The following is a 15,254-nucleotide window of genomic DNA, read 5'->3' as shown; positions in this document are numbered from 1 at the left end:
GGGGGGGGTTTAACCCCCCCCCCTGTGTACGCGCCTGTCGAACCATCATAATGACATGAAAAGTCTGCCACTTTCCTTGTTCCACAGATGTAGTGATAATATGAGATGTTTAAAATTATGCATTATTCACTCTGGAAAAGGTTGTGTAGCAAGGTCTTTATTATTATCATTTCAATATTTTGTATTTATTAAGTATCCAGGAACACAACATCAAAAGTTCACATACACCGAAAATGAACAACATTATAAAAGCATACAAAAATGATGATTATGATATTAATAATTTTAAAAAATATTGGATGCCTGGTGATTGCTAAAAAAACAACATCGATTTTTGTTTTTTTTAAATACAGAAAATACCAGATTAATGTAGCAAAAAAGTAATTAGACGGAATTCTCATAATCATTGTACATGCAAACCATGCATCACATTACGCATGTATACTATATTATACGTATGTGTAGGTCCACATACCTATACACACGCCCACTCCCACACCGCATATATTTTTTTCTTTCACTCATATTTTAAAAACTATTTCACATCACGACGGAGCCCCGTGTACATAAACACTGTACACATACATGATTACGAAAGATATTAAGACATAATTTACAAACGAAAAAAAAAGGCAACATTAGAGCTATTTGTAGAGCTGTTATACACACTATCACAAATATTTACGCTTTGAACAAACTACGAAAGAAAATGAAAAAGATACTATTACATAAACACGTTACAAAAACAACATTTGTAGCATTATTACTCCAAAAATATCCAAATCAAAATTATATCTAAGATAAGAGTGATTGCTAGAACAAAAATAGGATTCAACTACTAAGAAGCTGATGTATAAAGCTGATTTATATATATTTTTTTTAAATTTTGCAATATATAATAAGTCAAGAACTTGATTTAAATGATACCAATCAGGTTATTAAGTATAATTGCTTTTAAAGTTAAAGACAAGCATAGAAGATACTAGATACAAAGATTGTATATTTGGTACAATACGATGACATCATATAAAATGTACTAAAAAAAGAATTCAGATTTATTTACCTGCCTGGAAAGAAAAAGAAAAAAACGTGGATATAGACGTCAAGGAAACGCGCCAGCACAAGAGGTTGCCTAGAACACACCGTAGTATTTAACATTTACCAAACAGGAATGATTTGTAGATTGTTTTAGAGACACTAAATGGACTTTAAACATTTTTGATTGATCTATTTACCACTCATGGGTTAGATTTCCTTTATCAATTAATACACTGTAGCTGTTTTCAAGTACTTGGCAAACAATATTTCAGGTATCTGATGTAATATAGCTTTGAGAGGTGACGAAAATAGGGATACATAAAATACATTTACAAGAACTTAATTCATCTCGCTCAACAAGCCTAGCATGACTGAGATTCTCTCCCCCTCTCAGTTAATACATTTTGTCTTATTCTAAAACTTAAATGTACTCTGTAAACTTATTTTGTTTCGTAGATACTTACCAGTATTTGTTACTTGTATAATTCATTTGTTCTATTATATATTGTAATACTGTATGGTTTATATATTTCATTTTAATTTTGGATATTTGAGTCGATTTTTTTTTTTTTTAATCAATGATTAAAATGCGTCTGGTATCAACAATGCAAATGGAACGGGATAAATCAATATCAGTTCATTTCTAGGGAACTAAAGAAGAACAAATAGATAGGGCCTACATAAACAATATACATGTTACTTTAAATGAACATGTTGCCAAATTGACTGCCCATTCGCGAATTTGAATGCCCGATATCACCTTCTGGCAAGTGCCAATGGATTCGAATGAATCTTGACACACGCACTAGACGGAATGAATAAAAATGATAAAAGTGCGAAATTCCTTGTCCGATACTCTAAACTGAATGATTGAAGTGCATTTTTGAATGACAGTCCCAACCGAAAATGGTGTTTGCGCTAAATTTAATGAAGTGCGAAATTGGCCGAGAAAACCTATATTATTATTGGCATCGTTAGTTTTATCATCTGACGGTACCGTTTGAAAGTCTGTTAACATGTAAGTAGTCGAGGTAGTACTGACCTGAGATTACCACGTTACGCCCCAGCAAACTATATGACATTGAAATTCAAACCAAATGATTTGAGCTGTATAATACATGTAAAATACGATTGCTGAGAAAAACAGCAATATCCCTTTGATTGACAGTACACACTAAAACTATATGATAAAGGATACTAAGAATTGTCGTCTAACTTGCTTTTAAAGGATACACATAATCTAACTTTAAAAGGGTATTGGTTCAAAAGACCGACTGGACACTCTTCTTACATAATGAAAAAGAGGTAATCTCTCTCCCACTCCTCAACTGTTCCTTTTGAAATGGCCTCCTTTTCTAGTTTCACTTCATGCCTTTTAGTAGCAACGAAGCACTTGATAAACTCTGGTCCAAGGGCCGCAGTGATAGCATCGTCAGAGAGCAAGGCATCAATGGCTTCTTCCATGTTGTCCGGTAGCGTCTGTGTTCCGTGTGGGATGTATTCCTCCTCGTATGCATCCCCTGCTCCATCGATGCCTTCTGGAAGCGGGAGTTTGTTGATGATACCGTCTAAACCTGCTGCAATAGTCGCAGCCATGCTGATGTAAGGACTGCATGCACTGGCTCCCATCCGGTTCTCGACGTATGTGCCAGTTTTGCCGTTTGCCTTGACGCGGATGGCGCAGGTTCGGTTGTCGGGACCCCATGTGGCGTTCCAAGGAGCAAAAGAATGCCGCTTGAATCTCTTGAGGCAGTTGGTTGTTGGTGCCATCAGCACGGCTATGGCTCGGGCGTGAGCAAGGAGTCCAGCCACCCAGTGTTGCCCAATCTCCGACAACCCAGTCGGGCTTCCAGCATCATAGAGCTTGGACACCTTCCCGTCAACGTCCCAGAGCGAGTGGCAGAAATGTGCTGAACTACCAGCTACGTCCGGCCATGGTTTTGACATGAACGTTGCCACTAATCCGTGCTTCACTGCAATCTCCTTGATACCCAGCTTGTACGTGTGAGCAGTGTCGGCAGCTTTGATCCCAAACTCTGGGCGGTAGGTGATTTCCAGTTGTCCCTGCCCGGATTCAACACCGTAGCATTCAACGTCAACACCAGCCTGAGGTAGGTCATTGAGTATCTGCTGGAAAAACGACTCGTACGCGGCCATGGGAATAACCGCAATGGCATTTGTCTGATCATGCAACGGTTTCAGGGTGTCTTCTTTGACCACAAAGAACTCGTGCTCGTGCGCCGACCAAAGCGACAACCCGTGTTTCTCCAGCCTTTCTAACTGTCGTCTAGCCACAACCCTTGGGTAGACAGCCACCTTCTCACCATTGTAAACCCCTTCTATCAAGACCCTAGCCGTCTTCGTACACCAAGGCAAGATCTGAAAGGTATCCAGGTCTGGAAAGGCGAGGCAATCAGCGTTGTGAATCTCCTCCCCATATCCAGTGTTCTTGGCGACTTGGCCCTTGGGGTCGAAAGCCATAAAACCCATGGAGATGTTAACTCCCTTCGTTGCCATCCTTTCGAAATGCCTGGTTGGAATGGATCTGCAGTGTGGGATCCCATACATGTCAGATTGTTCGAAACGAACCGAGGTAATGTCATTATCCTGTAGACGTTTCTTTATGAGCTCCATGTTGCGGCTTTGTAGACTCCAAAATCTGTAACAACAAAAATTTAAAGATATGTACATTTAATTTAATTTATTTATTTTCATTTCTGATTACAAAATAACATCAGTATATATTAGAACATAAATAAAGAAATATGGACTTATGTTAAACAGAACTGTCAAGGGCACCAAGATAAGCAAATTAGCTTGATGGCCCTGTGAGCCCTGACAATTAAGTGGATGTACAAGCAAAATACATAAATTAGGGGTAAATAGTAAATGATGGGTTGTTTTCGTTTTTATACATAGAAAGATATACTCCATCAAAGCCTGGGCTGCTATATTCATTGTAGATGAATCTAGGAATTATGCGAGTAACGCATTCGCGCTTTTTCCCCCAGATAATGATGATATTGGCTGAACCTAATTGCAAAAGTCAGATCTTTAACATTTCCTTTGGGTGATTACAAGGGCGAGCCTTTTATTTGATAAAAGGCATAGTTAACTGTCAGTTGAATCCGGACAACTATCTTCGAGCACCCCTGAGATAAAAAAAATAATAATAAAATTATATAAAAAACTATTTTTTTCTTCTTTTAGGAGTAATCCTAACAAATAAAGCTCTGCTTTTTGGTGGATTTATCAGTTTCTTTCAATATTCGACTTGAATTGGGATATGTATCTTGTGTCATAAATGCTTTGATTACTTATCGACATTAATTAATATTGCATAATCACAAATAAGTTTCATTTTCTATGTAATATTGCAATGTCATTTGGTATTAATTTTATGTAAGCATTTAAAAAATGTTTTGATTGAGTTATTGAAGGGTAACTGTCCGAAAGGGGTCGCCCTACTGAACAGTAATATCATTGAGATGTGGTTGTTGTTTAGGAAATCTATCTTGTCGTCCTAAACGCGACAATTACCTCTAAGGCCAAAAAAAATCATTTGGTTGTCCTCGACCGCCCGCTCGTCATTTTCGGGCCGCTCGTATTTTTTTATATTTTTTTTAATATATATATATTTTTTTTTATTCATTTTTTTTTTTTTTATTCAATTTTTTTGGGGGGAGCAATATTAAATGCCAGACATACCATTTTTTGCATTTGCAATGATCAAAATGCGTCCCGTTGCCAAGTTAGTCTATTCAGTACGCACTTAGGTATTTATTGAACTTGCCATTTTTATTTTTCTATGTCAAAATGTCGTTCATTCAAATCAAGTTCTGAGCATTCTTAGACTCATTTTAAAGCCCATCTGTACTAGTTAACAGGAGGGATTAGACCACCCTGCAAGGTCACTGGACATGTGGTTATCTCATCAAATCAGCTCTCAGTTAATATAAGATAAAGAGGATAATGGGGGACCAATGGTCACCGATTAGGCATTATTTGCTACATAGAGGGCGCAAGAAGCTATAAGTAGTATAATGGCGAATTAAAAGGTGCTGTATTTCAAAGCCCAAAATACTTTCTGTGTTGGTCTTGATATTCATTGTACATTAAACTAGTCTTTTACCATATTAAAGTGTTTTATAGACTTTGTTTGTTTAAATGCTTGACAATCCCAATGATTTTTTTTTTAAGGAAAAAAGATTATTAAAAACAAAAAAAATCAAAAACAGACACAAAAAAAAATTAGGTTAAAAAAAAAATAATTAAAAAAAAAAAAAAAAAAAATCCGCCTGCCCGCCCCTACTCCAGAATAGCAATCGAGGACAACCCAACAAATTATTTTTTTTATGGCCTAATTTGTTATCTTCTGAAGGATTGTAATAGTATATAGCTGTACTTTGTTCTATAGTGTGTAATTGTTGAAATATATGGGAGTTTTCTCCCCTATCTCTCCTCAGTTCTCCCTTCTCACTATCTATCTATATTTTGCGCGTGTGTCACTTCTCTTTCTCATTCGCGATCAAGCCCTTTCTCCGTTTTTTCCCCAAACTCAGGTCTGGATTCAAAGCCTAATAGTTATTCATGAAAGAAGAAAAAAAAAAACACTTCGTGAATCTGTTTCGATCGCCTACTCAAGGATGTAAACCGTGCATTTACACCCTGGTCACACGACAAAGACCGACGCCATACCGACAAGAGACAGAGCCAAAAAATACATTGACCCTTATGGCCAAGAGATCGATAGTTACAGGGCCGGTGCGGAATAATTGCGATGGTGTGACTGAGGGTGTAAGTGTAACACGGCGCCGCGAACGATTCTACTGTGAAAGCATTCACTTTGTCCTCCGGCAAATCTACATGGCGCCAATGGATCATGTTACACAGCGATGAATAGCATCTCTGTATACACACAACATGTACTGTACTCAAAGATGGCATTATGTGGGGGAACTTGACATAATAATGCTTCTGTTTACGTTATGTGATGTCGCTGATGAGATTCTTATCATGAGTTATTCCACGATAACTGAAAAAAATGGATAATACACAGTGGCGCATCCAGAAATGTGTTGCAAGAAGCAAGAGAGATATAGAGAGAAAGAAGAGAGAGAGAAAGAGAGAGAGGGGGGAGAGAGAGAGAGAGTGAGAGAGGGGGAGAGAGAGAGAGAGAGAGGGGGGGGGGTGGGGTGAGGGTACCAAATGGAGAAAATGTGCCGGATTTCTTGTCTTTGGTTTGGTTTAAAGGGCCTTCAAACGGGGAGGATGTATTGGCAATACTATAAACTTAATGTTTTTTTTAAACGTTTCAGTAAACCTGCATATAAGTAGGCCTATATGAATAAATCAGGGTTTTTTTTTCTTTCTTGCTGGTTTATGTTTTAAGTATATCCTAGGCCGTATTGAGTATAATAATTTACGTAGCGTAATGTGAATTCTTCTTCTTCTCTTTTTTCTTTCTCACTTTGTTAGCGCATTTTCCTTTTAATATTCATTTTTGGCTGCACGAACCTTCCCAACATAAAAAAAGTTGCTACGCTGAATTAAATTACCCTTGTAATGATAATGATGATTAATTTCTTTTGATTTCTGTAATTCTCTATTCATGGACTTTCCCCAATGTTACAGACCATTAAACATGTACAACATAATCATGATAATAAACAAATTATTACTACCTCACCAACGTTCATGAAGAAGGATTGCGACATAAAGTAACCTTGAAGGCGTGGTGATCCTTTATAAAAACTTGATAATTCCTTTACATAAAAATGATGTTGGGGATAATAAAGTGCAAATATATAAATGTCACGGGATGGGTAGGATATTCGACCCCCTCGACATTTTGATTGCAAATTCGATCGACTTTAACAAGATTCCTATTTTCTCTTCCACCGTTAATATTTTATTTAATAAGTATAGGTATAATTAACGAATAGTGAATGAATATTATGCTTTTGTGAAACGTGGTGATTATGAATGCTTACCTTGAAAAGCAAATGAGTTAGGCTATACCTCGACTGTCTGGACACCACTTGTTACTCGTTCCCTGGTAAAGCAGTAGAGATATACTAAGATCGCTTTGTAGCTGAAATAATCAACGGAAATCAATCCTCGGAAGCAGCCGATGTGCATGCATGCATGAAGACAAAAATCGTAAGATGCTGCACATATTATGCTTCAAAATTGAACTTCAACCCGACGAAATCTTTCGGAATATTGTCGTTAACTATACGTATACTGTGTGATCACCGTCTAAATATAGTGCGCAGTAGCATAACAGTGCAGGGTCCACTGTGCCCATGATCAGGTTCGAAGTCAATATTGGAGGCCATTAATGGGTTGGCAGCAATGCACCGAATCCTTGACCCTGGATGGCTTGAGGGAGAGAGAGGGGAGAGAGAGAGAGAGATAGAGAGAGGGGTAGGGGGTGGGTGCAACACACGCGTTTAAAAACAAGCCATCGATGGCATTTTGTATACTAACTTCGAATTTAAAAGAAGCAGATATCTAACCTCCCCCCCCCAAAAAAAAAAAAATAATAAATTAAAAAAATATATATATATATTCAAACAAATAAGCATCCTGATCAACATGACTAAAATTATTTCAATATATTGATATCACATTTCGTTGGTATCGGTTTCGTGGCGGGGGGGGGGGGGGGGGGGGGTTGCAACACATCCTACCCGATGGTGATACACAGTTTCAAAATCACCTCCCTGGCCCTAAATTTATGAGGTTTCAGTTCAAGAGCATTATAATTGCATAGAATGATTTTTTTCATAGCGATTGAAATGGTTGAGAACCTTTTGGGGCGGGGGCGTTTCCCCATTTCCCCTTCAGACGCCCAAGGTTATCTGTGAGATATAAAGTTGTTCTATTTTTAAAATTTGTTCCACGATCAGATCTTTTTTAATTGAATTAATTGAACGTTTAGGATTTCATTACCATTTCAAAAATGTGGTTCTATATAGAGCCATAAAATATGCAGCTTCACACAATTCTATCAATTTTGGTAATGGAGAAAATTAATAAGGAACACGACACAAAAGTGAGATCGTAACACATATTAAAATTAATAATGCACACCCGTATCCTACGCGTTTACGTGCTCGGATCGCTCGGTCTAATCATAGGTCCATGGTCTAATGAACTCAATTGTGTTCATATTATTTAAGGTAAAGTTGAGTTCTGGGCATACAAGTGTATCGTGGGAAGAAAAAAAATTCTAGAAGCTTTTAGGGAATGATTACGTAGAGATATAATGAAAAGAGTGTATATTGTGAAGTTGTGGAATCGTCAAAATGGTGACAGATTATTAAACTCAACCTTCCTGTCATTCACAAACACAATGAAAGCAATGGAAAAGCACTGCTCATGACTACTATGGGACTATACACATTCATGTGGCATTACAATAGTCGCAAAGTTCATGAGGGCATTACTAAAGTGCACTGTAGTCTTATCATGTGACTTTACTACGGTGATAGTCTTCCACATTTCAATCGAATTAAATCCAGTCTTGGATTTTGTAGAGCGACAGTATGTAGTTGCCTGATCAAAATATGTCTAAAGAAATACCTTTCATGATTCAACTTGGAAAGACTGGAGTAGTGGCTAATCATTGTAAGCCGTGTAGAATAGGTATGTCTTGAACTGGGTCTTGAAAGTGGATAGCAGACCACAAGGGTGAAGGTATACTACACAAAGAGAATGAAAAAGCTCGCAAGTCATTTCCCACCTTTATCCGAAACACGACTTCTTCTTTAACTTCCCTGAAATGTAGGTAATTTGGTTCCCTCCGTATCCATGCTTGACACGGATGCATTTTTAATGTTTTTTTCATATTTGACGAAGGACGAAACAATTAGTACCTATTCGACGTTTGACGTTTAGATATATATATATATCTGACGCATTTCGAGAGTATCTGATCAGATCTTGTATCATTTGGGATCGAAGGCTTTTCGACAAATTTTGTTTCTCTAAAATGGGTGTCATTTCGATAAGTGTGACGTCGTGTGATCCAAGAATGTTGGTCTTTCTTATCATGTTGCTTGTTTCTTCAACCATTCAACGCACAGGTAATTACTATGTTCACACGTAAATGCACTATTTATCGTTTTGACATGTTGATTTAGGGTGTAGTAGTTCGAGTAAAAAAGAAATCGGAAGTAAAATAAAAATGCATCGTAGGGTAAATTTTGATTAAATATAATGATTTAATCAGTCTTATTTTCGATAAGAATAACTGAAAAATCGTAAAATATAGGCCTACCAATAAAACTTGATGACGAATTTAACGAGATTTTTACCATCCATATGATCTTGCTGCCCACAACTTTTTAAACAGATTTTACAACTTTAATCTTATCATTAATATTATCATGATTAGTAGAAGTAGTAGTAGGAGTAGTATTATTATCATCATTACCATCATTATCTTTATTATTATCATCATCATCATCATGTTTTTTAATCCCTAAATTTCTTCCTAAAGATGCAGTATGTCCCAATGGATGGGAGAGCATTGGTCACGGGTGCTACAAGTACTTGGTCGATGAATGGATCATAACATATTCCGAAGCGGTTTCACGATGTAACTCGATCGGTGGGACACTCTTCGTTCCCAATAGTAACGATGAGCTTCATGCTGTCACCAGTACATACCAAGGCTATGAGGGAAGCTTCTGGGTCGGATGTACGTATAAACCTATGGAGGGTACCTACCCATGTGAAGACGGGACTAAGTTAGATATCAATAGTAGTAAGTATAGCGCCAACGTGTTATGTTCATTTGAAGACTAAATAAATCAAACCAAATAGCAGCTGTCGTATATCTGATTAACAGCTTGAAACGATGAGACGCCAACGAAATGTTGGTTTATTCAAAAGCCCAGAATGTCAGAAAAATAGTTGGGGCGAATTTCTTTTAGGTCATTATTCTTTCACAGGAAAAAAATCTGAAATTTTGACAGGCCAGCCCGACTCTTTACAAAATGCAGAAATTAATCATTATGTGAGTAATGATGTATCCGTCTAACTTTAGGGCAATATCATATCCAATTTTTGAAAATGTTTTGTCGAATCACAGTCGTCTCTAACTAAATATTATGTGCATAAATCTAAAATATAATTGTACAAGCGACAGTCGCACACATAATTACCGTCATATGTGGTTATATATACCCAACACTTTTTCATGGACCTACGATTTGTTTAATACAGGGGTAACACCTCCATCGAAAGGAGTTCTGGATATGTTTTTATTTCTATTTCAACTGCGGGGTATGCATGGTTATCACTATTTGGAGTGGGTTAAGGACAGCTCGGTGCAAAAATGTCTGAAGCTAAACAAATTCACTTCTACCTCGTATTTTTGTTTGTATGGCTCGCTTTCTTAAAGGTTGGTGGTGGGCAGACATCGGAATTCCCGCCAGTAGCACCTACAACTGCGTCACCTTATCTCACTACTTCTCCAGTTTGTTCCACGTCCTATGTGATCAATCTTATAGAAATCTTTGCGAAGGTAATGTCATGTTTCATTAGTTTTTTTCTCCCTTTTTTTCTTCAATTAATTATTTTTGTTTGGATTGGATGATTTTGGAGAATGAGAATGAGAATAAGAACAAGAATAAGAATAAGAATAAGAATAAGATTAAGATTAAGATTAAGAATAAGAATAAGAATAAGATTAAGATTAAGATTAAGAATAAGAATAAGAATAAGATTAAGAATAAGAATGTTGGTTTTTTAATTTGTTCTGTTTGTTTTGTCCATGCCTACGGAGATTAATATAGAGGTGTCGTGGTCGAGTGGATTCGTCGCTGGACTGTCGATCACAAGGTCCGCGGTTCGAGTCACACCACGGCACTAATGTCCTTTGGCAAGACATCTGATCTACATTTTCCACACTCAAGCCAGGTGATGTAAATGGGTACCTGGCAGGAATTAATTCCTTGAAATGCTAGAGCGCCGCAATGGCCGCCTTGCTAAATCCAGGGTAATAATCTGGGCAGCGCCAGGAGCGTCACAACGCGACGGACATGTGCACAATTAAAGAAGCCACCATTATTATTATTATTATTAATACGTAATTGTCTTTAAAATATGTCAATATTATAAACATATATTACATATATGTATGTATGTATGCAATTTTCAACCAAATTATTCATACCCTTACCAAGTTTTGTAATTTTTTAAGTATGTGACAATTTCATTTGACCTGCTTTATCTTTCTTGAGAAATAAAGCTTACATCTAAAAGTATTCAAATAAAGGCCCTTATTTAACTATTCTTGATTACGAAAAACTTTTTTTGAAACATCAAATTTACAAGCGTTATGAATAATTTAGTTGTTAACGGTAGTTATAAATGTATTTATATTTGTTATGGTCGTTTATCTCTTTATCTTTACTTCACAATATAGTTAAACCGACAACCACCATCCAATCTCCAGGCTTCTTCTCCCTTGCTAAGGACAACGAAGGACGCCCTCTGATTGGCCACTGTCTAACTGATCACGTGATAAAGACAGTGCTAGCGAAAACCAAGCTCCGTTGCGCCGCAGAATGCATTCATGAAGTTGGTTGCAAGTCCATCAATTACAAAGACGGAGTATGCGAGCTGAATGAAGAAACAAGAGCGAGCGTTCTTTCTAGCTACTTCTCCCAATATGATGGATGCAGTTACTATGAGCTTATCTAAATAAGTATATATAGAGAGCACTCTTTCGTTTAATGTTCTTTTTTGCTTTTATGAGACTAGTTTAAAAATAAAAACGCTTATACTATAGAAATTTACCTAAGCAATTTAGGCCTACTTACATTTCTTGTGATGCTATTTTGAAAGTTGTATTTAAAACATAAAAAATTGTACGTACTTATTCAACAATTCACCCATTCGGCCATCCTATTACCATATGCAAATTGTACTTGTTAATATCGCTGCCTCGTAATGTATCCGTTTCGGTCAATATTTATTCTTTTAGAATATCACGTGACCGACTTTAAATTATATTAAAGGGTTTAACTTTGTGTATCCTCGTTTATATTCGCGTTTTTAATAATGAGCCCATGGTACTTTAAAGAAAACGTCGAACGATGATTTTTGTTTTCGTCTAAATTTGATAAATTGTTCAAATTGATTTGTTTTCTCCTCGTAATTTTGCAGTATCTTTAAAAAAAATTCTTGGTTGATCTTGATGTGTATACATCATGTGAATTCAAACGCATGAATTGATGCAAAAGACAGAATAATTAACCAGACAGTAATTCCTTATGAAATTTGTATAGATTCAGTACCAAAAAACCACAAGGTGAACTTGATAATCATACTTATTTCTTTGACCTATTAAGTAGAACTCTTCTTTACTTTTAACAATTTTTCGTGTGTGATATACAATCCATTTATTATTATGGTCTGATATTGATATTGCTCTGGATTTGTTGATGTTGTTGTACTAGTAAAATTGTAGTCAGTGTTCAGTAATGCTCAGAGTGCTGTGAGCGTGTTTGAAAATATCCTTGGACTAAATCATCAATAATTTTGATAGGTCTTTTAATCAATCGTACTGGTTTATAAGTTCGAGCTATACCAACTCAACGTTTTCCTGGTTATGCTGTGTTTGTTAACTCATATATTTTGTGTGCGGTGTATTTTTAAATGACTTGTTTGCATCACTTGCAAGGCTTAATAAACCAATTTAGGCTATGTATATATTAACTAATGCGGACTTTAAATGTGAGGATATAAGTGTCACTTTGTTATTGAGAGGATGTATACACATGACGATATATATATATGTCAACAGGGATCACAATGCTATACGCCTGATGAACACGAGGTGTAATTTCGATTGTATAATTACATGCATGCATGGGGTTAAGTGGACTGTGAACCACAAGGTACAGGATTCGAATCCCTGTCGCACTGTAATAGGTAGATGGTTTATGAGTTGCCAGACTTTTGCAGCTACCAACTCACCGTTATCTATGCTGTGTTTGTTTATCCATATTTTGTGTGCGGTGTTGAAAAAATATACTTGTTTGCATCGTTTGCAAGGCTTAATACTAATGGTTTGTGAGTTCCCAGATCTATATAGCTACCAACTCAGAGTTATCCTGATTATGCTTTGTTTGTTTGCTTAATAAGCCAATGCATATACTACAGTCAAAATAATTTTCGTGGACTTTAATTGGAGGAAAATAGTTGTTTCTTTGTTATTAAGAGGATGAATACACGTGACAATAACTAAATGTCAAAATTAATCACAATGCTTATATGCCCGTTGCTTGGACACAAGATGTCATTTCGATTGTGTTATTACCTTCAGCTGGTTAGCGGGTAAGTCTCAGGACCATTAACCACAAGGTACGGGATTCGAATCCCTGCCGCAATACTAACATCCTGTATCTGGAATATATTGTGCCTGCAAATGAAAATAATAATAATAATAAGCAAAATTATAACATAATGTAGAACTCTGTCCTAAATAGGTTATAACGACATGTCCATTGTTCAGGCAAATATAGAAAGCGATCAAATTGATTAAATCAATTATGCATAAATAAAAATGAAAACTGTGAAAAGTGCAATTAGTTCTTGCAGATAAATTAGTGCCAATTCATGAATACATTTATAACTTAAAACCAAGAGTTTGTACATAACAGGGGCGGCGATTTCTTTTCATGACCGGGGGGGGGGGGGGCGAAATACGCGGGAAGAGGGAGCAGTGGCCTAAGGAGCAAAAAGTCTGGGGGCAGTATGAAGAAGAAAAAATCCGCATCACCCCCACTCTTACATGTTACATGCAGGCCCCGCGGAAAGTTGTTCAAAGTGGGGGGGGGGGGGGGGGCTAAAGTATTTACGATCAGGAAGAGCAAAGCAAGTGGACCGTAAATTGGCGTAGGGTCCAGGGGAAAAAACCGGGCGGGGGTCAAGGGGCTAGGCCCCATGTAGCTCAGGGATTGTTATTTGATAACGATCAAATGAGCACATTTTGAATTTTGAATACTTATTTTTGACACTGGCATGCAGGTCACTAATTGGAGAAGATTCGATTCGAGAGGACTCGAGAAGATTTTTGCACTTTTATTTTTCTAAACGCTGCACTCTCGGGCCCTCTAAAGCCTTAACGTTTTTTGCAGTCTCTGGTCAGTAAAACAATTAAGAAGGGGGTTTCCCCTTTCCCTCCCGGGATCGCCGCCCCTGGTACATAATGCAGTATATAACCGGCAACCAATGCAATGTCCGGAGTACTGGAGCGAAGGTGCGCGTGTTACAAGCCTGGCAGCTGAATGTGGCATTTCCCTGATGATGATGATGATGATGATGATGATGATGATGATAATGATGGTGGTAATAAATGTGTACTAAATGGAAAGATTGTCAGGGAAATGCCACTTAAACATTCCGCGATCTTGATAAAAAACAATGCTTAATCAGAAAAGGGGAAATTATGAAACAATAATATTGTTACCGTGTGTGTTGTGTGTGTGCGTGTGTGTCTGTGCTTGTGGGTGCGTGTGTGTCTGTCTGTCTGACTGTCTCTGTTCAATGCACTGTTTTATTCCTCACCCAGTAACTTGGCGCAAGTGAGATCTGGCAGTCTTGTAAAGATTGTCTGATGTTCAGTCATGCATGCAGAGATTCAAATGAAAATGGTACCTAAATTAATGTACTGGGAGGATAACTCTATCAAGACATATCATGACACCCATGATTAAATATTCATACTGCAAACAATACAACTTTTAAAACATGGGACATTTTTTCTGACTCACTCTGTATATATACAAACACAAAAACATCCTGATCTACACGATTACAATTATTATTTCGATCTATTGATATCACATGTCGTCGATATTGGTTTCGTGGGGGGGGGGGTGGTGGGGGTGCAACACGTCCTACCCAATGGTGATCCACAGTCTCAAAATCACCTCCCTGGCCCTAAGTTTATGAGGTTTCAAGAGCAATATAATCATATAATTTGATATTTTTTTTCTTCATAGCGATTGAAATGTGAGCTTTTTGTAATGGTTGAGAACCTTTTGGGGCGAGGGCAATTCCCCTATTGCCCCTTGAAATGCGCTAGTGTTCATCTGTTTGATATAAAGTTGTTCTATTTTGTAATTTTGTTCCACGATCAGATCTTTTTGAATCGAATAAAAAAAAACTTTAGGATTTCACCACCATTTCAA

General features: G+C 37.1%; 1 protein-coding gene across 1 annotated transcript; it reads right to left on the bottom strand.

Moving 5' to 3' along the window:
- Window positions 1–1,604: 1,604 nt before the first annotated feature.
- LOC585367 (lengsin) lies at window positions 1,605–7,496 on the bottom strand. The gene is made up of 2 exons (XM_003725016.3): window positions 7,032–7,496; window positions 1,605–3,697 (listed from the first exon to the last, which is right to left on the bottom strand). Exon 2 carries the CDS (start codon window positions 3,670–3,672, stop codon window positions 2,326–2,328), a length of 1,347 nt encoding a protein of 448 aa, XP_003725064.2. The 5' UTR covers window positions 3,673–3,697; window positions 7,032–7,496; the 3' UTR covers window positions 1,605–2,325.
- Window positions 7,497–15,254: the final 7,758 nt, after the last annotated feature.

The sequence above is a fragment of the Strongylocentrotus purpuratus genome, unplaced genomic scaffold, assembly GCF_000002235.5.
Source record: "Strongylocentrotus purpuratus isolate Spur 01 unplaced genomic scaffold, Spur_5.0 spur5_scaffold_11, whole genome shotgun sequence".
Classification (NCBI taxonomy): domain Eukaryota; kingdom Metazoa; phylum Echinodermata; class Echinoidea; order Camarodonta; family Strongylocentrotidae; genus Strongylocentrotus; species Strongylocentrotus purpuratus.
Note: the sequence above shows the minus strand (reverse complement) of the source record. Positions and strands in the feature narration are given on the sequence as shown.

Bases quoted from the DNA above. Each gene is read 5' to 3' on its own strand.
- LOC585367 (XM_003725016.3), bottom strand. From the start codon at position 3,672: ATGGAGCTCATAAAGAAACGTCTACAGGATAATGACATTACCTCGGTT.